The sequence below is a fragment of the Manis pentadactyla genome, chromosome 3 (assembly GCF_030020395.1).
Source record: "Manis pentadactyla isolate mManPen7 chromosome 3, mManPen7.hap1, whole genome shotgun sequence".
NCBI classification, from domain to species: Eukaryota; Metazoa; Chordata; class Mammalia; order Pholidota; family Manidae; genus Manis; species Manis pentadactyla.
This window is the reverse complement of record NC_080021.1, coordinates 40,006,777-40,033,606: the sequence shown is the minus strand read 5'-3', so window position 1 is coordinate 40,033,606 and position 26,830 is coordinate 40,006,777. Positions and strand designations below refer to the sequence as shown.

At 32.9% G+C, this 26,830-nt stretch overlaps 1 protein-coding gene across 1 annotated transcript in view; it reads right to left on the bottom strand.

Moving 5' to 3' along the window:
* RNF19A (ring finger protein 19A, RBR E3 ubiquitin protein ligase) overlaps window positions 1–26,830 on the bottom strand; it is a 55,189-nt gene that overhangs the window by 4,335 nt on the left and 24,024 nt on the right. Inside the window, exons 2-9 of the mRNA XM_036876259.2 lie at window positions 25,200–25,962; window positions 13,911–14,119; window positions 9,232–9,376; window positions 8,398–8,560; window positions 5,262–5,376; window positions 4,605–4,766; window positions 1,734–1,947; window positions 441–584 (exon numbers count right to left, since the gene is read on the bottom strand). Coding sequence (XP_036732154.2) covers window positions 441–584; window positions 1,734–1,947; window positions 4,605–4,766; window positions 5,262–5,376; window positions 8,398–8,560; window positions 9,232–9,376; window positions 13,911–14,119; window positions 25,200–25,795 — 1,748 coding nt within the window. The 5' untranslated portion in view covers window positions 25,796–25,962. The remainder of the gene's footprint in view (window positions 1–440; window positions 585–1,733; window positions 1,948–4,604; window positions 4,767–5,261; window positions 5,377–8,397; window positions 8,561–9,231; window positions 9,377–13,910; window positions 14,120–25,199; window positions 25,963–26,830) is intronic.

The window sequence follows — 26,830 nt, the reverse complement described above, 5'->3', positions numbered from 1 at the left end:
TTAAATAATAAAAAAAAAAGAAACAGCTACATTTATTGCTTATGCTGTTCCAGGTACTATGATACCTTACTTCTCCATTTTGTTCCAGAACAGACTTGTTGAGATGTAATTATGCATCACAAATTCCACCTGTTTAAAGTGCACACAGTTCAGTGGTTTCTGTCATATTCAGATAATTATACAACCGTCTACCTAACTTCAGAACATTTTCATCATCCCCAAAAGAAACCCTGTGCCCATCAGCAGTTCCCTTTCTTCTCTCACCCCAACCACTGTTTACGTTTCTGTTTCTGGATTTGCCTATTCTGAACACCTCACCATTTTCTTTACCAGGGAACCTCTGGAAACCATTATTCATAATAATTTTGCCTAATGATAGGGATAATTCTTTTTAAATTAACTTAAAAATATTTCTCATTTTATACTAATTCTTTCCTTACTTGTCCAATGGGATGTAAGAATTCAGAATGGATCCCGCCATTGCTTTGGTGCTGGCATTATCACTAACTGTTCCCAAGCTGACAGTGCCAGATTCTCCACTTAGACTGTACCGTTCCTTCTGTACATCTGCTTGTACTTCCAACCTTAAAGAGGGAAGTATTATATAAAAAACTGAAATTACATACACTATCAGCACTATGGTAGTATCTTTAAATAATTCAGCTAAGAGCTCTAGTAACAAGAAACTATTTTAGAAACAACTATAAACATTTTTTTATATTCTCCAATTGTTCAAATTCTACTGTAGCACTCTAAAAGGTATTAGCCCATTCAAATAAAATGGGAAAAACTAGCTGTCTGCCAAATTACCCAAAAAGGACATAAAGAATTTTAATTTAAACATGCGCCATTATTCTCAGTCAGGATGTGGCACTTTGCTTGCCATGTTTCAATGCAAAACATAAAATAAGAAAACAATGAAAACCATTCTATGTGACAAATCAGTGAATCAAAAAGTCTTGGGCATCTATGTGTTAGAAACAGTTCTTTCTATAAATTTAACACCTGACTTTAAGACATAATAATAATATACACTACTATTCTTAAGAGTTTGTGTTTAGAAGCAAATTACCTAAAAATAAGATAAATATGACCAACTTATGTTTTTTAATTCTTGTACTCTCCCATGTTTAAAAAAAAAAGGCAAAGCTAATAAAAAGGAGTAGAGAATAGTAAATTAGAGAGGAAACAAAGGAAGATAATAATGTTTTAAATTCTCCTATTTATCTATATGGCCATTGGCCAAAGATTTTGTGAAAATAAAATAACCATTAATACACAAAAGGGCCCAGGCAGACTATCCTGGCCTGTGAATTCATGCATTCCCAGATATCCTGACTCCATCTGCTCCCCCAGGCCTCAGTGTGTCTCATTTCTTAACATCCAGTTGTTGACACCTCCAGAGGTTAAGATCTAGGCTTAAGCACTGTCTTTACTATGTGAGCACTGATTTGTAGCATAAAACCGGACAACTACAGTGAAAAAAATTGGCAGAATGTTATGCCTTAGACTTGGTTCTTACTACATCATGGTATTACAACAAAAAATTCAAACAAGTAAAAATCTCCTTATTCACTGTTCCCACTAAATTTCATTTTTTAACATTATTGTTTTCAACCCTGACACAGTAGGGTTTATATGTAATCATGCTTTGTGTTCAAATTTCTCCTCATCTAACTAATAATTTGTAGTTACAAGAGAAGGCAGAACAAAGCAAACCCTATTTTTCTTACCTGTTAAAACAGTTTACCATGGCACTTCCTGACAGACTCCCCGTTATACTGGCTCCAGCTAGTGCCATGGTGCTGGCCGTCTCACTCAGGTTGTCTCGAATGGCTCCTATTCGGTCCATATGGCTTCCACTTGCACTCAAACTGCCAGTCAGACCACCAACACTTCCCTCTCCTATGCTAGGGTTGTGTCTTGCTTCTGCTACTGAAGTTGTGTCTAAATGTACATATTTCGAAGAAATTAAATAAATGATTATTAATTTCCCTCTTTTAAAATTCTTCCATGATTTCAGAGAGGACACTTTATCATATAAAGTATAAAACTAACATAGGAATAGAAAATACATCTGGACTCAGGGATGCATAACTATGGGGTAAAAGTAAAGAGAAATTCTCAGAGAGTAAAGTTGGATCAGGAACTGGTCTTCAGTTCTAAATGCTGATTACTTTTTTAAAAAAATCTAGAGATTTTAAAAAAATCTAGGAATTCTATAACGAAATTGTTTAAACATTTAGCTGACTTAGGAAGGAAATTATGTGAGTTTTCAATGAGGGTGTTATTTAAAGAGCTCATTATGCCCTAAGCCAATAAGAATGGGACAAAAATTGACTTCTAAAAATATTCCACAGCTCCAATGGTCTACAAGTTATAACAAGATCTGACACCACTATATTCCAATCTTACAGTACTTTCTACATGCTTTGTACTGAAGGATTCACTTATTTTCTCCAGTATTTGAGTTCCTTTTACATACCCAACACTGTTCTACACTGGGAACATACTGAATCACAGATACAAACATCCTGCCCTCAAGAAGCTTACATTCATTCTCACTGGGGAATGCAATAAATATTATATAGTGACAAATGCTAGGAGAAAAAAATAATAAAGCAAAATAAAGGGGAGTATATAAAAGGTAGTGAGAGTGATGAGGAGTACATGTGTACATACTTCTGTGACATTTTATATAGAGTGATCAGAGATGGTCTTTCATTAAAGTGACTCAAAGTTAAGTGAGCCATGGAATTAACTGGGGAGAAGAATATTCCAAGCAGAGGGAACTGAAAGTTTAAAAGCCTAGAAATAGAAGTGTCCTTGGCATCCTTGAAAATGTCAAGGGGTGGTATAAAACAGAGTGACAGGAGATGAGTTCAGAGATGTAGTCCTGGACAGATCATGTGGGATCTTAGGGGCCATGATAAGGACTTTGGCTCCGTGCCACCCTCCCCCCCCGCCCCAGTATAGTAGGAGCCCTGGGAGAATTTTGAGCATGAAAAAGACATGATCTGACTTACGGTTACGAAGTATCACTATGGCTGTACCATGAATAGTGAATGGAAGCTAAGAAGGTAACGCCATCAGTTAAAGAGGCTATTACAATAGTCCAAGAAACAGGACAGCAGCTTGGACTAATGAAATAGCAGTGGGAAGGGTGAGAAAGGGTTGGATTATGACTAAATTTATTGAAGAAAGTAACAGAATTTGCTGACAGATCAGATGTAGCGTAAGGGAAAAGAGTCATCCTAAGTTAAGGTTTTTGGCACAAGCAACAAGCAAGGATGGAAACGTTACTTAATGAGGTGAGAATGACCGGAAGAACAACAGGTTTTAGAGGAAGAGTATGGTAAAAGACAAATTAAGCTTGAAATTGTTAGGCATTCAAATGCAGATTAAAGAGAAGAGTTAGAAGTACAAACGTGAAGCTTGGAGGAGAGTTGTAGCCCAGATATAAATTTAAGAGTGGCTGGCCTATTTATTATTTAATGGGTGAAGTTACCTAGGGAGTGAGTGTAGATAAAGGAGAGTAATCTAAGAACTGAACCCTGGAAACTCCAAATTTTAGAGGTTAAGGGAGAAAAATGAACCAGCAAAGACAACTGAGGAAGTGCAGCAGGATACATGATTAAGATGAGAACAAGGAGAGAAGTAAAAAAAAATGTTTCAGGAAGGAGGGCAGGGTCTACCACGTCAGGTGTACTGTTGCCTTAAGAGGAAAACTAAGAATTGACCACTGTAATTTGGTAACACGGAGGTCACTGGTTGACTCTGCTTTGTGGAAGAAGTAGAGATGGAATTCTGGAGTGGTAGGGACCAAAATCTGATTAGAATGACTTCAAGAGAGAATGAGAGGTCATAATGTAAGTTAGTGACAAGCATGGTAATACAGCATGAAGAATAGAGCCAATGCTAACATCTTTCTATGCTGACAGATAGTAACTGCACTTCTTGGGGTGAGGATTTAACAATGTGTATAACTGCTGAACGACTGTGTTGTACACTTGAAACCAATATAATATTGTATATCAACTACACTCCAATAAAAAAAAGTGAGAGAGAATGGGAGGTAAGGAAGTAAACATTATCCTTCACATATGCCTGATTATTTCCCTAAGATAAATTTCTTTAACAAGAATTGCTAGAATATAGAATACAGATATTAACTTATACTCCTACTGGTAGTCTATGAGGGCCTTTTCAATTCTCTAGTTATTATTCTAATTCATATTTCTTTGAATGTTATTGGGTTGAAGATATTTTCTACTCATTGGCCATCTGTATTTTTTGAATTATAAACTGCTTTTCTCTTTATATCCTTTTCTTAATGATTTGTAAAATTTTAGGAAAAATTTAAAATTAAAAGTTCAGAATTTCTATTGGAAATTCCACTGGAAGATAGGTACCCAGAACTATTCTACCCTCTTTCATCCATTCACCCTTCCTTGGCAGTTCATTTCGCTGTTGTACTATTCTGGATGAATACTTTTAGGCCAAGTGAAAGGAAGGCAATGGAAATTCTGACTTAAGTGTTATGTACAGCCTCCCCACTTGAACTATTAGTAAATACATTTTCTTTCTTTGCTTAAAAGACTTACCTACAGCTGTGTTAGTTCCACCAACATTTATATCATTTTCATCATCAAATTCAATCCTGACTCCTTTTCCATTGCCTGCTGAGACTCCACACCCTCCACTTCGACAGAGAGAAATTGGAACAACGCCATAGACATAAGCTAACATAATAGGAACACCAATACCTAAAGAGGAATTAAATTAGTCATTATAAACCAAAAAATAAATGAATTTATTTCAGAAACATGAATTTTAGATGGTCTTTTGAGAGAAGGTATATAGGAGAAATGTGCTGGAGTTCCACAACCCTTGCCAAAATAAATTTACCTAGCTATTGAGGCACAGAAGCAAATTCAAAGTTTCCAGCATTACAGGTGAAGGATAAAGATGTAGACCTTTTCATTTAAAGTGTCAGGGCTCTATCTACAAACTGTATTTGTAGAAGGGGTTTCAGCCACTAATAATTTAACAACTATTCTAAGGCTAGGCTCTTGAGTCTATAAACTTTTAACCAAGTTACTGAATGAAAGGTTTTCTGTAGACTCAGCTTCAATTGTCCTTAAATAAAAAGGCAATGCTCTTATCTTTAACAATATAATGCTTTGTTTTTAAAAATCCTTTCACACAAACTTTACTTCTACAAAATCTGAGGTAATTAGTATTTTCAAGCATAATCTTACCTACTGTTACTGCAGCTACAACTGGAGATATGATTACAGACAATGTTACACCACCTGTTATAGCCAAATTCCGTTTGTGCTTTGAAACGTCCTTGCCTTCATATCGGTTATGAATCTTAAATTAAATATAAAAATGGGGGTGGGGGATTAAAGAGAAAATATATTACATATTTATATTAAATGAAATAGACTTACATTTGCTAGAAGTTAAAAATTTCTCTATAACTTCATAGTTAAGTGTCCTAGTTTAAAAGGTAAACATATTACTGTTCTTAAACCATATCTTACAACACATAATTTGCTCCTTAGTAATAATTTGCTTACATAAGATAGTGATATAATAGATTTTATTTGGTGCTTACTTTTAAACCATCTTGAGTAAAAGTAGTCTTTATAATCTTATTCAAGAATAATATAATCATGTTTTGAACAAAGAAGGAATTAGTATTATTTTCAACATAAACTGAGTTGAATGTTTGACTAATAGGATTACTTTTAAGAAACTGAGCATTTCACATGTTTCTACATAAGCATCCCTAAATGGTAAAAATTTGCTTCTAGGGGAGGTTTCCACAATTTTTTAAATGACCTTAAAAAGTAGTGCTAATAAGTAAACATCCCACAGAATCAATTTTTTTCTCCAATGCCTTTTTATGAATAAAAATATTATCAAATGACTCAGTATCATGGGCTCTCATTTATAGCTTAAATAAGGGTTAGAAAGAAAAAAAAAGAGAATAAATATTGCTGCCAAAGACACAAGCTGAATCTGCTTAGCATCTTTGTATAGTACAGGTGTTAATAAATAGAAATTAATATCACCATGAGAGTGGCTTGTGAGATTTTACATGAACTTCAGGAAATAGCTCAGTATCTTTGTTCTCATGGTTTGCAAGGGCTAAATAAAGCACATTTCCCCCTCTCTTTCAAGATGGATTCAAAATACCCTCAAAAATATTTTTACAGGTAGTCTATAAAATATTTGACTTATAAAGAATATTACAGATGAGGCTTAATAAATTGATCTACAATTATCATGTGGTTATTTTAAAGGCTATGAAGTACAATGAGTTTGTGGGATACATTAAATAAACAGTGAAAAGTATGGGGTGGGGAGGTGGGCGAACATACATTAGACAAGGAACATTTCTGTTTAGTAGTTAGAATTCTGTTTCCAAGCTTTGGTTCATGTTACCAGGGAATGGACCTCTATACTTCCTAAATAATCCATGCCAGCAGAGATGGCAGACCTTCCCAAGACACAGTTCATTATCCTTCAGTATTGCAGTTAATTCCTGCTCTTCCCCACTCCCGTTTCTGGACAACTTAGCACTGAAGCAGAGAAAAGCCAAAGGTAAGAACTGATGAAGGAGACTTGCAAAGGCAGGGTGCCAGAAGAAAGGGATCATCCAGAAAATTATGGACCCTCAAGCACCAATGTTCAATTACAGTGATCATATCATTCCACTATTTCTGGTCCAACTTACTTGTTCTGTTTTGCAATTTTGTACCACATTTTCTATTTGCTATTGTAAATAAGGGCTCAGCTTTTAGGTACTTTTTTAACTTAATTGTTTTCCTGGGCTGGTTTGTATCCCTAAATACCACAGAGAACAATGTTTCAATGGAAAACCAGTTCATCATTTTGCAACCCTTTGGGTACATGTTTGAAAAAAGGAGACTTGCAATCACACCTAAGATTTGAATTATGAAGTAAATAATCTCTCCTCTATAAATTATTTGTAGGTGTATGCAGTACAATAGTCCATCTTTCCTTTCTAGTTCTATTTCTAAGTATCTGAATAAGCAGTTTTATTTCCAGCAAAACCTTACTTTGGATAACTACATGAAAAATTGTTTTAATCAGCTACTATGTTTGGGACTTAAAACAATTTAAGTTATTTAAAACCTTTTGATACAAACATTTGCTTCATAAATAGCTATGACTGTCCTTCATCCCAAAGCCAGTTTAAAAAAAATAGTATGTATTGTTATTTTTCTGATTATAAAAGTAATATATTTTGAATATAAAAATAATTGATGGGGGGGTTATATGGAAGATCAGCCTTGTTTTGACTTTGGTCCTCAAAGTCAAAACAGGAATTAAATGCAACAATTTAAAGGGGAAGAGATTCTGACTCAACATAAGAATTAACAATTATAGATACCTGGCAACAATGGGTTTCACCATTGCCCAAAAGGCTAGATTGAAATTTATCAAGGATCTTATACAGATCTGCACATTTAGGTTTAAATTCCAGCTCTGCTTCTTTCTGTGTAACTGAAGATAAATTACATAAACGTTCTTAAGCCTCAACATTCTAGCATACAAATTGCCGTGAGGTTAAAATAACTCAGTATACATAGTACACCTACGACACAGTAAAGGCTCAACAAACTTAGTTTCCTTTTTTTAAAAATTCTTTTACTTTGTTCTGTTTGGATACAAGGTTGGGATTAGATAATTCCAAAGCTACATCTCTAAAATTACTTTGGAGTCACTTCATAAATTATCCCTTTAATCTTTCAAAAGAGAACTATTGCTTGGCTAATGAAGTATATAACTCATAACTCATAGGCCAATGGTAAGAATTGGTGTTTAGACTCACAAGATTGTTATAATCTACAAAACAGCATATTTACTAATAGCAATGATCTGAGGAAAAAAAAAAAAGATTTGGACCTTCTTTGAGGAAATAATTGGTTAAATGTAAGTTGGAGATCATTTAGGGACTGGCTAATGTTCTCTGCCTGAGGCATGTGTTATTTAAACAACTTTTTATAGACCTGACTTTACAAGAATATCCATGAGAAAAATGTCAGGTGTATATCCTTCAATGCTTTATACTTGAAGTTTGGTTTATAATGCAAATTACAATATATTAAAGGTTTCAAATTCAGATAATTTTTAAGCAAGTCTACTTTATATGCATGTATACAAACTTGCCAAATTTTATTATCTGAAAATGTATTATCTTATGAAAAAATAGTAAATGGTTTTATACCAAAGATACTAAAATTAGCCTTTGTCTTTCAAAACAAATAAAAAACAAAACAAAAATAGAGCAAAATCATCAATCCTAAGCCTAAAGGTTTAAAATAAGACAATGAACTAACCAGGAATTATGCATTTTACCTTACGGCCCACATATACAGGAATGCCAAGAATCATTGCAGGGATAGCAATACCAGCTATTAAAGCAATTCCTACAGGAGCACCAACAAGTGTTCCCAGCTGCCACAATATTTTCTTCTTTCGGCTCCAGGGTTTCTTCCCCCAAAAAGTACATCCTGATGGACTAATGGAAAAAATTCTAATGTCAAGTACATGCTGCAAAACATCACAACAAATTACTACAATACATTAAAGCAGTGACTATAAATGAAGACTTCTCATACTTAGGAATGAGGGCTTTTTTTCCCCTTTCTTTGAATTTGGAGTTAATTGAAAAACAAAAATTAAGGTAAGAACCACCTTAATTATATTAAAAGGATACTAATAACTGGGATTCAGGTTATATACTTTTTGCTAATCCTCCGTTAGCCCCAAAACCTTAGGTTAGTTTTTGAAGAATAAATTAATGCAAAATACGTTTATTTTATCCCTGTTAAAGTATCTGGCATACAATTATCTGATTATATCATAAACTCACTTTGTGTCCTAAATGAGGGAATTTATATGAGAAAATTAAATGAGACTATTTATGACCCAGCATAATTACATGGGGTATTAAATACTGGTTTTCTAGTTCAACAAAAACAAAAAAGTCTAGTTATTAATCCACAATGACTAGCACAATAATTTGGTTACATTTAAATTTATGTAACTAGAATAAAACTTAGGATCCCTCTAAGTATCTTACGTCCTAAATTTAAAAATGCTTAGGATAATACTTTTTCAAAAAAATGTCCTTTTGTCTTACAATATAAACTTCTATTTATATAGAAATAGTTCCTTCTACAAGCTTACCTGAGATAATGTAAATCTGAGATTTCTTTCATACACAACCAACAAAACTCACAACCACAGACAGCACATGTCATGTGATTACAGCTCCCGTCATTCATCTTAATTATATAAGCAGCACATCGTGGACATGGCTTTATATCATCAGCTATTAGGAAAAGAGAGAGACCTGTTTGACTGTATCAAAATGGTCTAAAATTAACAACTTCTAGTCGATAATTGTAGCACTGCCAAAAAATCTGAATGTTTATAGTTTGTTAACTGATAGCTTTAGTCTGCTATTTTTATACATGAAGCATTTTCTCATCCCTTCTGAGAAAAGGAACATATTTTACATTAAAATTTCAAGTTTTAAACATTTTTCAAACACAATAGCATAACAGTGAGAAAAAAAAATAACAGAAAAGAAAGGAGAACCAAGGACAGCCCTAGGCAAATTGTTAACTACATAGTTTATCTTTGTCCCTAGCCTATAGCTATCTTCTCTGAGTGGCACTTCATGTTCTGGAACTTTTCTAACCATCTCTACTTAATTTATATTCTGCAAGCCCTTTATGAATAAACACTAAAAGTGGTGACACTTTGCTATTAATGTGAAGCACTATATATAAAGCACTGAATTTATTTCTCTCTTCCAAGTAATATCAACTATAAGTACTATAAATATAACATCTTCAGGAAAGTAGCCTTTTCTTCCTATTTTAGTTCATACAATGGACATATGGGCCTTATTCAGTACCCAGAATAGAAGGAAATAAGTATGAAGCTAAGGAAGTTATATGGTTATTAACACTTAACCAATGGAAAACAGTTTCAGAATTAATGCGATCATTTGTTGATCATGCTCATGACTGTTTTTAATTAGTTACGTCTGTCCTTCTATTTATTTATTCAAATGTTGTTATTGTATGCTTTTTGTATAGTAATACGGTTACAAAGCACAAAGGTGCCAATTTAAAATCAAGTTGTACAAAAACTTAGTAATCACTGACACAGAATAAGAGTAGTCTCAAATTACACAACTATTTTGAACTTTGGCATCTATTTAAATAGCAACAAGTAATTATTTTACTGTTTCTAGTAGCCAGCTATATTTTCAGTATACATAGGCAGTTCAGAAAAGATATTTATAGTGCTAGCCACTGAATTCAAGTATTTGTTCCAATTTTTACATGATAAGCATTTGGCTGTATTCTATTTTATTTTCTATAAATTTTATGGTCAAATTTTACCTATTTTGCCACTGAATTCAGGTTTCCTTAGTGCTTCTTTTAGGGCCAAAGCTGTTTTTTAACTTAAGAACAGGTTAATGCTTACAATTAGTGTTTTAACAATATGAACAATTTTGAGCAAACTGATAACTCTATACAGCCAGACCAAGACAAATGATAATTACTAGAATATAAAAATTAAAAATATCTGTAAGTCATTATGTAAATGATCCAACAATCATAAAGTCTGCATTAAAAATGTTTTAACAATAGCATGAATGAAGAGAAGCTGGCTTTTATAGGGTATATTACTATATCAAATTAAAGAAATGCTAATACTATCTACTTAAGTGGCATATTAATTGATAAACTTCCTCATTCCAGAGTATACTCATAAAAAGCCCAATTAGAGGTGGGAATAAAGAGAACTGGGCTTTGGTTCTGATACATACAATCTTCCAAAACAAACTGAAAAGTGAGATCCCCATTTATTCTTAGTGTTCTAAAAACACAAAGCAGCCTTTTAATATGCTCTAAGATTACATGTTAGAGAATTCACACCAGAACATTTTTTTGGTAAGTTTAACATACATGTACATGCATGTTTGTACTCTCTGTAGACTTATCTACAAAATCTGTTTTGTCTGCTTTGTCTCTTTTCTTAAAACAGTAAGTTAGTGGGAAATAATTACTATGCACATAAGGATACATATCTCTCAAAGTAGTCTCAAAATGCAAAAATCCTAAATAAAGCTGTTTTACTGATTAGACAACTGATGCCCCCTTCCCCAAGCATCAATTAATCTATAACTACTATATATTTTTTAAAAGTTTCCCATTCTTACTTTAAGTGTTTGACAAATAATTACCTTTGAATACTATGTTTACTATTAAAATATGGGCAGGCCATTGTCATATTAAGAAAAACAATAGGTTACAAAACTCTATGTTCTCAAAATTTATTTTACAACTCCCCTGCCCCTGCCACCTTACCTGTAAGGACTTACAACAAAATGTTAAGCAGTGGTTATCTCTTGGGATGGTAATAGCAGGGGACAGAGTATGGATGGGGAGCAAACTGAACACATTTTTATAAAGGGGTAAAAACATGGTAATGACATTGAAAGATATGTGGTTCATTTAAAATGTAACTCCAAGTGCATAACCACCCTAATAGATATAATAGTCTCATGCAGATGCAATAGTATCACCATTTAAAGACAAACATAATCATAATATAAATTATTTAATGTACTATATGATTAAACACACTTATCCTCAGGTAACTGATTAGAAAGAAATAGTCAACTAATAGTTCTTATTATACCAAATATTTATTACTAAAAGTGTAGCCAATTTTTCGAAGTATTATAATTTGAGACAAAAAATACCAAGATACCTGGAATAATAGGAATTAATAAAACCATTTTACATGGTAGTTCCTTTTCCTCTTTTCTTTCCTTAAGTCAGTGAGAAGCCAAGTTCAAGTTTTTAATTTTTGTAGATTATATTAAAAAAAACTGTCACACATGAACATTTGTTCTGAGAGCTTGGACATCTGGAGGATTGCAGTTAAAAATGCATGTATTTTAAATGTTCAGAACTATGAGATAAGATTTTTAAATCTTGGAAACATGGAAAAATGCCAACAATGCTAGTATTTAAAAGGCTCAAATCATTTGAGAACTTTTCTTTCATAATTACTTTCAAAGCTACTTTATATTTAAAAATCACCCTCATTATAATACAGCTACATCTTACTTTGGATGAACTTCAAACTAGTGATTCAACTTGATATAATACTCAAGGTGTGAGACGTAGCTCCAAAGAAACTCAGGCATTCCCAGAAATCAAACTGATAATAAGAAGGTAATTAAGTGAATGTGTCAGGATCTAAAGGTTGTGACCAATAAGGTATTCAAGGGTGACACTGCTGAAGTAAACATAAAATCTCTCACAGTGATAACTAGGAGGAAGACCAACATTCATCAAAATTATGATGTTTATTTTAAAATTAATAACACAAGCCATCTCTAAGTCTTTTTTTTTTTTTAATGATAGTTCAGACACACGTAAATCTCTAGCATGTTAACTGTGGTTTCTCTAAGTCTCTCCACTTCATATAGCCAGAGCCCTTATAATGAGCCAGGAAATGTTTCAACTTTATGGACATGAGTATTATTAGTATCTTCATTTTACAGATAAGGCAAGTAACTTGCTCAGGGTCACACAGAATTAGTGGAGAAGCTGGGATCCAAATCTAGAAAAGTTGGATTCCAGAGTCCATTCTCTTACTCTGTATGTCTGTATAAATACCAATGCCCAATAAATACCTATTCCCACTTAAAGAAAAGGGATATTATTTCGAAGCAGACCACTATACTGTAGCTGACTACAGGGAATAGTTTAGATACATCTGTGTTCTCTTTGAATTGCTTCTTGATCCTTACCTATAAATTATTATTAATAACTTTAGAGTTTCACTCCAAATCTTCAGAAAAGGAAATAGAAACAAGTCAATGAGCTAACAGGCATGAAAATTCATTTATATTTTGTGAAGTATTAAATGTCAAATTTAAAGTATATATAATTTTAAATGTTAATTTTAAATTCAACTTTAACTATGAATAAGATTTTTTCCTTGTAGCATAAGTCACATGATCATCTCCATACACTACTGGTAGGAATGTAAATTATTTTCTTGATAAAATTCTGTATCTTCCAAGTTTTTCTCTTTTATAATCAGTAAGAAAAGTGATTATTTTTGTAAAATTGACTGAAATTCCAATAAACAATGAAAATTCAAGGCATGTGAAATATTTCTTTGGAATTTTATTCAAAGAACATTAAGGTGTTCAGAAATTTTTTATTAATTTTTGATATTTATGAGATGCATACATTACTCATGTATAGATTCCCAGATAGTTTTTAAATTTTTAACCAAAGACACAAAGTTTTTAGTGTTCTCCCCACTAAGGTATGATTTTTAATCTGTTATTCTGGAATTGGATGAGACATCTGTAAATAAAACCTGTATTTCACAAAACATGTAAATGAAAAAGATTCAAAAAATAAACTGTTTTAAACCTGTAACTGATATTTACACAATTAGAAATAATCTAAAGGTAATATTCAAAATTAATACTTTATTAAAAATCTTTGCTAAGCTTTGCACAGCACACCTTCATAAATAACAGTTTCAGACCATCTTTGGCCTATGAGTTATATAAATTATAAATCATCATGACACTTCCTTTTGCTTTTTTTTTTTTAGGCAATAAAATCTTTCCAATCTCAGTCCTACTTTCTTCCACAGGAAAGAACAAGTGCTATTGGGAAAGAAATGCTAACACAGAATAATTTTGATAACTGAGGGAGAACATGTGGTAACAGGAACTGAATACTGTACTTCTACTGAAATAACTAATGCTCTGTATGTGTCAAATATTTTATTAGAAAAGATATAAATACCTGCTGCTCCAGACTCTTGACTGTAACTAATGGATGAAGAACGTATAGTTCTCAGACGTAAACTCTGGGCTCTCTCTTGTCGAGCAGCATCACAGGTCTGATTGGGGTGCCAAATCTGTTTACAGTGGTAACAAAACTCTGTTCCACAGCCTTCTCGCCCACAAGTTAATTTTGGACAGCTGGCACATCCAAATGCTATCACAGCATATCTTCAAAGAACAATAAAAATTATTTAAAATGTGGTATAAAACAAAAGATATTAAGTAAGAAAATTATACAATTTAAATGCTATTCCTGAAAAAGTTTTCTATTTATGCATGAGCAAGTGGTCATGAATCCTAACACCATCTCAACATACAAAAATTGGCAAGTGAAAAGTTCACAAATGAAGACATATAAATGGTAATAAACATTTTTAAAGTTCAATCTTTAACTTTTAACTTCCAACTTATAACTAGGAAGCCAAACTGTATAAATAGCCTAATCCCGATTTTATAAAAATTCTATTAAATTAGTATTCTATGCACCTAGAAAAGACTAGAAGGAAATTCACTAAAAATCTTGGTAGTTTTCCTACTATTAGGGTTCTAATTATCTTCTTTATATAGTACACATTTCTGACTTGTACAATTACCTGTTACTTTTAAAAACAGAAAGGTAATAAAATTACATTTTAAAAAATACAATGCCTATAGATCAGCTACACTTGTCAGTTAATAATAGGCTGTGCCAATTCATAAATTGTGTGCTGATCTTGTATTTATGCATAAATTCTCATATTCTTGTTTTTAAGATGCATGGTAAAAGTGGTCTTTGGGTGCCAATTTCTACCAAAATGTATACAAACTTGAATTTCTCAATCAGGAAACTTTGTTTTTTACTTCATATAAAAGATTAAGAACAGTAGACTCATTACTAGCCCTAACACTTATACTTTGAGCTAATATTGTTGGCACTTTAAAAATTTCTGACTTAAATTCTGGGCACTCTTGGGCATTATCCCAGATAAATGAACACTTATAGTCACATAAAATAAATGTTTACAACAGCTTTGTTTGTAATAGCCAAGAACTAGGAACCCAGATGTCCTTCATTAGCTCGTAAATGGTTAAACAACTATGGTGCATATCTATACCACAGAATACTACTCAACAACAAAAAGGAACCACCTACTAAATACTTAACAACTTGGATGAATCTCTGGGGAATTACGCTAAATGAAAAAAGTCAAATGCCAAAAAGTTATATACTGTATGATTCCATTTATATAATATTTTGAAATGATAAAGTTTTAGACATGGAAAACAGATTAGTGGCTGTCAGAGGCTAAGGATGGAGTGAGGGAGAGGAAGGGGTAGGAGAGAAGTGACAGAAGAGCAACATGAGGGAGCTTTGATGTGACAAAACTTACTACCTTTACTAGCATGGCAGATACATGAACCTACAGGTGGTAATAAAATGGTATACAACTAAATACACAAATACACATACACACAAATAAATACAAGTAAAACTGGGGAAATTTGAATAAGATCAGCAGACCGTATAAAATTCAGTATCCCAGTTGTGAAACTGTATTACAGCTTTGCAAAATGTTACCATTGGGGCAAACTGTGTGAGGGACACAGGATTTCTTTGTATTATTTCTTATAACTACACATGAATCTACAATTATTTCAATAAAACTTGCAATTAAAAAAATGTCTAGGGGTTTCTGGTTCTCCCTGAAAGAGAAATAAACAAGTCTTGTCTATAAACGAGGCTTTTGTAAATCTCAAATATTTCCTCCTGACTGGAAATACAGAGGAGTTCTCAGAGCTCCTCTTCTTACTGGCAATACAATTTAAATAATAATTTAACTGAGGTTTTTATTAAATTTCAAGATAATCCATTAAATTATACAAAATTTTAAGAGTCAAGAAGCTCGTCTATTTTGGACCTGTTGCTTCCATGGTATCTCACCCTTTTAACTTAAATTTTATTTTATTTTTTAAATTAAGGTTTCACTGATATATATAAAGGTTTTAACTTGAATTTTACATCTTAAATCCAATTTTATTTCTGATAGACCAATTCTCCAAGTGACATTGTCTACCATAAATATGTTCAAACATGATGGAACTAAACACAACTTAAATCAAGATGGGGATAATTTAGCAAAGTTTCACTTCCCTGAGCTTTAAGACTTCCCTAAGGGCTTTTTCAAGGCAGTCTCAAAAAAAGAAAAAATCTTTGAAGACTCTATTTTTTTTCTATCAAGTTATAATCTAAAGCAATCTTTAAATTATTAATTTCAGTTTAAAGGAAATGACATTCTCTTCTAAGGCTTCTCTATCCTACTCTTGAGGAAGAAGGGAAGAGGAGGGACCGGATGGGGAAATCTGTCTATATAAAAGGGACAATGCTAAGATCAGCTAAATTTTTAAGTCAGTAACAATTTATAAAGGCAGAAGAAAAGTTCAGTCTACTTGGCCCAAATTCTACTTCTACCACTTATTACTTGTATAGTTTTATATAAATTACATAATCTCCCTACAACTAAGTTTCCCCAAACAAAATAGGGATTCTCTGAAGTTTGGCTTAGCCTCAGTTTACAGCCAAAATCATCTTCAGCTTTGGTCTTGACCTTAGAAGGCCAAATAAGCAACTGACTGCTTCAGTGACATTTCTAGGAGCTCTGTACTTGTGCTTGATTAATGACCATGTGATCATTCAAATTACTGTCACTTTCACATCAGTATGAATAATGTGTCAACTAGGCTGAATATTAATATCCAAATATTCATTTTAAGATAAACACTGGTAGGCATTTTAAAGCAAAAGTCCTGTTTTTTTATATGGTGAAATTTTACTGGACAACTGAAGTATAAATACATATTGTGTTCCAAGAATAAAATGCAAGAATTACTGGTGATTGTGAACCCCAAATTTACATACAAATTTAAGATCTTTCAAACAATAGGGAAACGTTTACAATTAATATGAACACTGAGATTGCATTAACTAGATAAACTTAGGAAGAACATACCCTTCTTGAGCAAATATTCATAAAAATATATCAGGCAGATTAATAGAAATTAAGTTATGTCATAATTCTAACCTTTCAATAAACAAAACTTTTAAGTACTGATTTAATTTTTAGTTAATGACTTAGGCTATGAGTCTTTCAATTCAAAGTCCTACCAGGGAATTCTTCACATCTTGACAAGAAGAATTAAAAGCAGAACATCAACTTTGCCACTGCAAAATTTCATGAAGAGAAGTTCCAAACTGACACAACATCCACAAAACATGATGGGATATGGCAAGAATCTCAAGAGAAAACTGAGGACTCAAAACACATTTTCTTCTCAATAATCAAACTTCAAAACAGCTTCAGAAATTGCCTTCAGATGAAAAGTCCTTACAGTTTTGAGTCTAGAGATTTAAGCTTGCTCAAAAAGACTGCTTATAGACAGTGAGTACCTATTTAGAATTTTTTAAATATGCAGTATATTTGTCAGGAGCAAACTAACAGTTGACACATAGAATATTATCATTCCTGCATTATGATGTCAAACATTTAAAATTTGATTGCTAATTTAAAAAAATTATTTTTTAAAGTAAATTTTTACATTTATTCTCATATCACAGAAATTCACCACTTTGACAGGTGATACTTTGGCTTCAGAGGAATAGTGATGTAACATCTGGTCACTTGGCATTTAATAAAAATGTAGGTCTTAATGCATCTCAAAAATTAGGATATAATAACAGAGTTGTAATATTTAAATCAGACAATGTGTGTGTCTGTGTGTGTATGTGCAGAGGGAGAGGTGGGGGAAAAGTGGGAGAAAGGGAAAGAATTAGTCCACAGCATATCCATGTACTCATTGTGAGAGATAAAGTATAACAAACTTGTTTTACGCTACTTCTCAGTATTAGTTGAAAAGGTAAGATGTCCTAACCCAGAACTAAACATTCAAGACCCATTTAATCTGTGCAAATTCCAAAGACAGGATTATCTTTAATAATACTACCCAAATATTCTCACGAATGTGTATCTTGATGACTGCAAAAGTTTGTCTACTAGTTTTTTCTTATGCTAAAAATTAATGACTACTAACTATGTAAGTGTTCTGTGTTCATATACACATTCATTCCTAATAATATGTCAGGCACATTCTTTATGAAGGATTAAATATACCTAGCATTCACATATTCTGAAAACGGAATGTTATGCCTCTTGAAGATGACTTTCACTGTGTGGAAGCCAAACTTACTTTAAATTGGAAAACAGCTTTCAAATTATAATAGAAGAAAGTGGTAAAACTAAAAGACAAAATATTTGCTTTAAAGAAAAATGTCAGGAGTCTCTCTGCTCTGGTGCACTGTTATTTGAGAAAAAGAACAGGCTCAGCAGAAAGTCAGATAACCAGTAATACTGGCTACCTACCTAAACATCTCTGGCTTAAACAGTACCTAAATCTTGGTTTAGAAGATAGCTTAATTTCTTTCTATGATCAACTATGTATGTAACTTGTCTTACTTTGTCTCTTTTCTTCAGCTGAAGGTCACTAGCTACTTGAAATGCTCAAACCTTCCTACCTAGCAGAAGAGGAGTAGGAAGGGGAAGAAAGGGGCTGAAATAGGACAGTCTTTCCAAAGTGTTTTCTGTTCACTGAATTATCAATAAATGATCCACACTGCAAGTATTCAATGGTCAAATTAGGGAAATGCTAGGCAAAATTAAAGTGTTTTAACTATATTACACAGAGGATATATAACTAGGATTTGCTAAAACATTTTTAACATACCAATGTTCCATATATAGTATTCACTACCTACAGAATTTATATGGCCATGACACTTATTTCCTCAGTTTCAGAGTACTAGAATTCCACGAATTATACTATGGACAACACTAAGGAAGTAGGGATATTAGCTAGGCAGTATATTCTGCCTAAATTCCTTATAAAAGAACAAGTAAGAAGAACAAACTATACCTAATATGAAATGTAATCTGAAGAAAGATACAACAGTCCCAATAAAAATTTTAATGAGAAAAAAGAATGAAAATTATCCAGAAATCCAAGATTACTTTTTTTCCAGAAGCTTTAAGACAACCTCTCAAGAACAAAGAAAATAAAATCAGAAATACCAAAGTTATTTGACCCAGTTAAGGAGAAAAGTCAAGTTTTTTATCAAAATCAATAGGCTCATGTTTCCACTTGTAAGATGTAAGTATTACTCTGATAGGACAGGAGTGACTTACTCAATTAATGTATTTGGGAGAAGGTCTAGTCAAAGCGAGGCTCATCTCCTATTTCTCTCTTTATGGGTCTTCTTTGCTACATAGGATGCAATCTATTCTGCTTTCCACTACATGCTTCAGGGAAGGCCTACAGTTACGCAGAACTGCCCAGGCTATTTGAAGAAGTCTGTCTAATTTAAGGGTGGAGGGTTAGCAAGCCATTTTGGCTGGGTATTTAAAGCCACATTCTTTGGTCAGCTAATTAATAAGAGAATGCTGACTCGTTTCCTATCTTACATTATCAACTTGGTTCTGAATGAGGGTGTGAAGGGGAAAATGTTACTTTTATCGATTCCCTAAAACTCCACCCAAAATCTTGGTATCAATTAACAATGTTTGGTATAGCAGTAGTATATACTTAATTATTTGATGTTAAAATAAATTTAGATTAACTTTAAGATTAGGCAAACTCTCAGCTCAAGCTATTAACTCAGAATACTTTAAACTTTAATGAATGTCTATGTTAACACATACAATTTATCCCTAGTTATGAATTACAACTTCCCCTGAAACATAGTTTACTCATTATGGCTCCCTATACACAAAATCTGCTTTTTTCTAAGTCAAATGTATTTCCTCCCAAGAAAATCAAAGTTGTATCTGTTCTCTAAAATTTCTAAAAGGTAAGCCTACAAAGCATTTCTAGTATATCAAAAGATGGTCAAGTTATGGCTAAAACCCTTCTTTGTAGGGTGAGAATGAGAGTCAGATGGATATTAAGTAGAATTCTAAAAATACATATTTAGTCCCTAATCAATGGTCTCATTTTCTTAATCCATTATGAACAGTATCCTTCACCAGAACAAGTTATTATTTAGAGCCATTTCACTGTCACCAAATAAGCTTAAAGCTACACTAACCTGATTACATTTGCCCACACTGCTTTAAAATCGTTTTTATCAACTATTTCTTAGATATATGATTTATGTTAATGGCATATAATCAAATTGGTTCATTCAACAATTCTTGATTGAGCATGGGGTTAACCTGTAGTTACAAAGAAAAAAGGAATACCTGACCTTTGAGGGGCTCACAGACATTAAATCATTAATTATTATTATAGTATAATAAATGTTCTTATATATTCAAAGTTCCCCAGCAAAGTCAGAAGCACTCACATAAGATGACAGGGATAATTTGTGCTGACAGAAGAGAAGTCTTCACTTTTTGCTTTCTGCCTAGACAATGTACAGACTAGGCTTCCTAGGCAGAAGGTAATCAGATATTTTTTATCGAAGGCAGGTTCTAGACTTCCCTTCTTCCATGTCCCTCACCCCAGTTATTCTCCCCAGCCATGGTCCGCTTTTTCTCTGAACCTGTGTAGACTGGCATGTTCTAGAGGTAATCTAGCTAACGTCAACCTGGTTAAATCACAGCACACAGGTTTGGCCTCCTACACCCTTTCTCAAGGCGTTTTTTGTTTTTTTTTTAATACTGTCTTTTAAACAAGCTTAATCTGCCCTGACCTTCAGAGGAGTGGTAAGAGTATTAGGTCAGAAACCCTGAGAGATCTCAAATAGAACCAGGTCAGGTTTTCTTTCTACTCTGAGGGAAGGACAGCATTTCTTAAATGTTAAACTAATCGTTGAAGTAAAACTGTTATCAGACATAGAAAATGGTCATACTGATAAACATCAAATGTAAAAGGAAAAATTCATAATTTCAGACTTAGCATTTTTGGAAAAAAAGCCTTTCAAGGGTGTTGTAAATTAAAGGGGCTAAATACAAGCCTATCATCCTAGTACTACTGGTTAAGCATTTTATGAATAACTGTCAGTCAGATATTTACCAGTATTCCTTTTGCCAGATTTAAATAAATGGAGTTTGAATAAAAAAATGTCCTTTTGTGGATCCAAAAATTTAGTTAAGTTCCTAGAGGGTAGAGGTTTTCATGTTTTGTTCATTATTAAATTTCCAGAACCTGGCCCATAGGTGTGTTAAATACTTGAATGTCTGATTTTTAAAAATACAAGTAAAACTTTAGAAATGGAGATGAGGAATGACAAAACTATGAAAAGCTTATTACTGTGTGCTAGGAATTATGCTAGTATAATAACATTAAAGATCTACTTAATCCTTACAACATAACAGGACAGAGATTTAAAATCAGGTCTATATATGAGGCTTTATATAGTATTCTGTTTTCAAAGTATACATATAAATTTTGTTACTGGGTGATATTTTATACATAACACATCCATAAAACCTATGACATAATCAAGTACATTAAATATGCTCTTAACAATCTAGACAGTCAACATAAATATAAATGAAAATACATAGTAATAAAATAAAATAATTAATCTCCATGTCATGTTTTCTTTGTCCCTTGTGGATAAGACTACTGATAACCACCAAAACCAAGAATTAATTTATAGCCAAATTAATCAAGACCAATTCTCTGTTAAACTTATATAACAATCAAGTGGTTGTTTTCATAAAAATAATCTACTAAAGTAGGTGTTTCGATTACTTCATGATATTTTATATTTGAATTAGTATTTTCTTCTCCAGTATATTTAGAATACTAAGCCATTTTACTTTTTAACAATGTCTCAATGAAATTTAAGTATGCAAAATATCCAAAATATGAATTTCCAAAAAACTTTTTAAATTTTACTAAGAAATGTCATATATATAAAAGGATTTATAAAGAATAAAAAAATGAGTAACCCTGTATCTATCACACAAGTTAAGAACAGTATTAGTAGAGTGAGCAGTTCACTCACAACCTAAACTGGAACACTTAAGAAAGAAAGGTAATGCTATTAAAAACACCAGAACAATAAACATGAACTGGACCTGTACTGGGTAAATCATAAACTGTGGTTACCTTATTTATCAGTAGCTTTAGAAGTTCCTTGAATGCCCCTTGAAGTTCACATACCCTCCCTCTTCCTCTCAAGAGGTAACCATGAAATTAAATTTATCCATTTTACTGTTAATGAACATTTGTTTTTTTCTTGTTTGCTATTATGAACATTCTTAAACATGTCTCCAAACTAGATGTTTCTTGGCACCCAAGAGTTTCTCTAAGGTGTTTAGTTAGGAGTGGATCTTCTAACTATAGGATGTGTTATAAGTAATAGAATTTCTTCTAAGTTACAAATTTATTAAAATGATTTCTAATAAATAATACAGCAACAATTCACCTTTATTTCTTTTAGTTTTTCTCCTCTTAGTTATATTCCCACTGTAATCTGTTTCCATTTTGTTTTTTTGAGGTGTTCATGTGTGGTGACAATCTAATTTTCCCCCTCAATTCTGTACATTAAATAATCCTTTCCTACTTAGTTTGGCATGCTTCCCTTAAAATATCAAGTTCTTATACAAACTAGGATCAGCCCTATCTACTGTATTCTATTTAGTTGACAGTATTGATATTATCATTATGATGACACAATCAATCAACCCAACACAAGAGAACACTGGCTTACCTTGAAAATGTTATGCATTCAGTTCCAGACCACCACAATAAAGTGATAAAACAATAAAGCAAGTCACATTAATTTTCTGGTTTCCCAGTGCATATAAAAGTTATGTTTATACTACACTATAGACTATTAGGTGTACAACAGCATTATCTCTAAAAAAAAAGTAAACTTAATTTAAAAATTCTTTATTGCTAAAAAATGTTAACCATCATTTGAGCTTTCAGCTATTTGTAATCATTCATCATGATTACAGCAGCAAATATAATAATAATGAAAAACTTTGAAATATTTCAAGAATTACCAAAATGTGATAAAGAGATATCAAGTAAGCAAATGCTGTTGGAAAAATGGCACTGGTAGACTTGACACAGTGTTGCCACAAACCTTCCATTTGTAAAAAACACAGTATCTGTGAAGCACAATAAAGCAAGGTATGCCTACGTAGGCATTATTTCTCACTATACAAGTATTTGCTATGATTTACAAAAGCCCACCCCCACACTTTTTTAACCTAAAATTGGCTATCCAACTTGAAATCTATTCTAATGAATGTGTGTATTCCTGCACCAGTGAAATGTTGTGCAGGGGGGTCCATGGGATGAGGAATGATACAATTGCTACTAAGCTTTTTTCTGACAGGATACTGTCTCTTCCTCAAATTATTTAAAGGTATTGCTCATTATCCCTAATTTCATGCCAACTTTTTATTGAGAGTTTAGCCTTTCATGGGTTCCAGGGCTTGCTTCTGCCACACTCCTGGATCTGTAACATATTATTTTGTTATGTGTTTCAGTACAAGCTCCCTACAGTACAGGAGAGTGAAATTCCAATTTGATACTAAGTAGTATCTCTGAATCCTTCACTCAACTAATGAATTCATAAAATGTGAAATAATTCGGTAATAATTTTAATATTTTATATTATACAGAAATCCTTGGTGGACAGTTAAGTTCTAGGGATCCCTGGGAAAACCAGTTGAAATATACACAGGCTGGAAACACTACTTTTCTCATTTAATATTATGGAATATAGACTAGACATAACCCAAAAATCTGTTACTCAAGAAGCTTTTTAATAATGGATTTGGTTCAGACAATGAGTCCTGAATTTCATTTGATAAATTAAGTTTGTATTTCAGCCTTGCCTTTGCTTATATCTAGATAATCTTGAAAATTCTGGGTTTCCCCAAACTCTTATTTATAGATCATCTTTGGCTTAGTAATGGTATGCTAAATCACATTCAGAATGGCTTTTGTTTTTCTCTAAGAGCGTATTAACTATTTCTTCCTATTTCTGACAACTGTACATAGTAAATGCCCTATAAACAGAGGTTGCTGTTAACATAATAATAAAATATATGAGCAAAATTATTTATATTTTGGGAAAATGGTATTTGTAATTCAAAAACATGAGACGAATGACCTCTAGATGTTAAGACTAGCAAAGAACAGTTGACCCTTGAACAATGCGGGGGTTAGGGCATGGACCCCTTTACACAATTGAAAATCTGTGTATAACTTTTTACTCCCTAAAAACTTAACTATATAATAGCCTACTGTTGACTGGAAGGCTTACCAAGAACATAAACAGTTATAACGTATTTTTATATGTACCGTGTACTATATTCTAACAATAAGTCTAGAGAAAAGCCACTGTTTTTTCAAATTTTCACAAATCTCAAAAAAATTTTCCAGTATGTTTGTTGAAAAAATTCACATAAGCCAACCTGTGTAGTTCCAACCCATGTTGTTCATGGGTCAACTATACTTATGTATACAAACATGAACACATACTGTGGCACGTATTAAAGTGTTTTTCAAAAGGGTAATTTATGACCTCCCCGGCAAAAACAAACAAAACCTCCTATCATTTCATTATACTAAAAGTTCTCCAAGTGGATGGGGAAAATCAATTTTGCCCACAACTAGATCCTGTATTCCGCCACCTTATCCTTTTCTTCTGAAAATGATCTTAAATGAATTATGTGATGCAGAGACAATATAAAATTGAATGGGATAAGATTCCTGCCATAAAAAACTGAAGGAATAAAACAGCAGCAGACTCACAGAACCCAAGAATGGACTAACAGTTACCAAAGGGAAAGGGACTGGGAAGGATGGGTGGGAAGGGAGAAGGGGAATAGGGGCATTACGATTAGCACACATAATGTAGGTGGGGGGGTGGCACAGGGAAGGCAGTATAGCACAGAGAAGACAGGTAAGTGACTCTATAGCATCTTACTATGCTGATGGACAGTGACTGTAATGGGGTATGTGGTAGGGACTTGATAATGAGGGCAATCTAGTAACCACAATGTTGCTCATGTGATTGTATATTAATGATATCAAAATAAAAAGAATTTAAAAAGACTGTATTAAAAAAAAATTCCTGCCATTAGGATGTAGCATTGCACCAGACTTATGGTGTGTGTTCAATATATGTTTGCCTTTTGAATGAGTGAATTATCTGGCATGTTAAGATTTTTCTCTTGAGTAATAGCGATTCTTATTTTATCCACAGGGAAACAATTAACTCCAGAAAAATCAAACAAAATCTTCTTACCCACAGTCTGGAGCCGGACACCACCTACAATCTGGATCTGCAACGAGCCACCGTCTGAGCATAAATTCTTCATATTTTTCCATCAAGACATCATCACTTAATATCAAGCGAATATCATGGGGATTAAACCGTTCAGTACATTCTGGGCAACTGATATTAACTCTACTTTCAGAAATTTCAATCCTTAGATATTGTCGTAAGCAATCCACACAAGATCTGTGATGACAAGTCATTATCTCAGGAAATCTGTCCTTAGAATGTCGTAAAAGGCACAAAGGGCACTCTATAAAGTCTCCAATTTGTTTGCTGATTGAAGTCAATCCATTATCAGAGGAGGTATTTGTAGAGAAAATGGAGTTCTTATCAGTACACATTTCAGAATGTATACTTTCAATACTCGCAATTCCATCCACTCCCCCATTTAGCTCCCTTGATTTACGCTTGTTATCCTTTTTCCTTCGAAACAGAGAGCCTATTGAAATTCTTCTTTTTTTGGGTGCCTTTTTGACGGAAGGCAAACTCACAGATGAAGCAGAAGACTGAAGATCTCGATCTGAACCCATTTGCCGATGTAAACTCATGTCTAAAATGCTCATTAGAATTGACTCAGGGTCTGTGTTTACACACAGCCCTTCATGATATTTAGGGAGAAAACCTATCTCTTATTCTTTCATTCAGATTAAGTCATGATGTAATCCTACTTGGTTCCTTCACAGAATTCTTGAAAAAGTTTAATTAACAGAAGACTCTTATCAGAGATGTTCTGAAAAATAAAAACACCAAGATCATTAATCTGTATTTTTAGTCTGCAATTTTTTTAAAAGAACTTACAAACTTACTATGAAATTTCAATATGCTATTTCATCATGTTTTTTTTAAATAAGGTCAATTATCTACAAGAGAATATAACAATATAAAACCAATGCTGAAATAACAAGGACATTCTCTAAACTTAACAAAGGACTCTAGATTTGGGTTGACCTTATCATTATTAAAATTTTACCCAAAACTTTTGATCATTATCACTTGCCCTCAATAATTCCCCATTGCCTTTAGACGTTTTTTCTTTTTAAATCAACAATAAAATGTACATGCAATACAAATGGCTAAGTACAGCTTACACAAACTTGAAGAACAATGTGTATGAGAGGGGTGCTCTTATATTGCCAGACACAATAAATTAAAAAATTACAGTAATTAAGAAGATGGTGTGGTAGGTACATCACAATGATGGATACAAAGACCAATGGAGTAGAACACAGTCCAGAAGAAAAGTCCCACTTATATATGGGTACTTTTGTCAATGTTGATATTGCTGAGCACTAAGCATGGCCTTTTCAAAAACAAAACAAATAAACAACATAGTAATGTTTTATTCATTACCATCTGAAAAGAGAAAAGACCCTGACTATACATAAAAATCAGTTTCAGATGGTTCACAGACTTAATGTGAAAAGCAAAATCACAAAGCACCTAGGAGTCAGTAAAGAATATTTCAGTGAAAAAATTTCTTAAACAGAATATACAAAAGTACTAACTGTAAAAGAAACGACTCATAAATTGAACTACAATAAAATCAAGAGACAGTATTAAGGGAGTGAAAGAAGACATTTGCCACATACAACTAATAA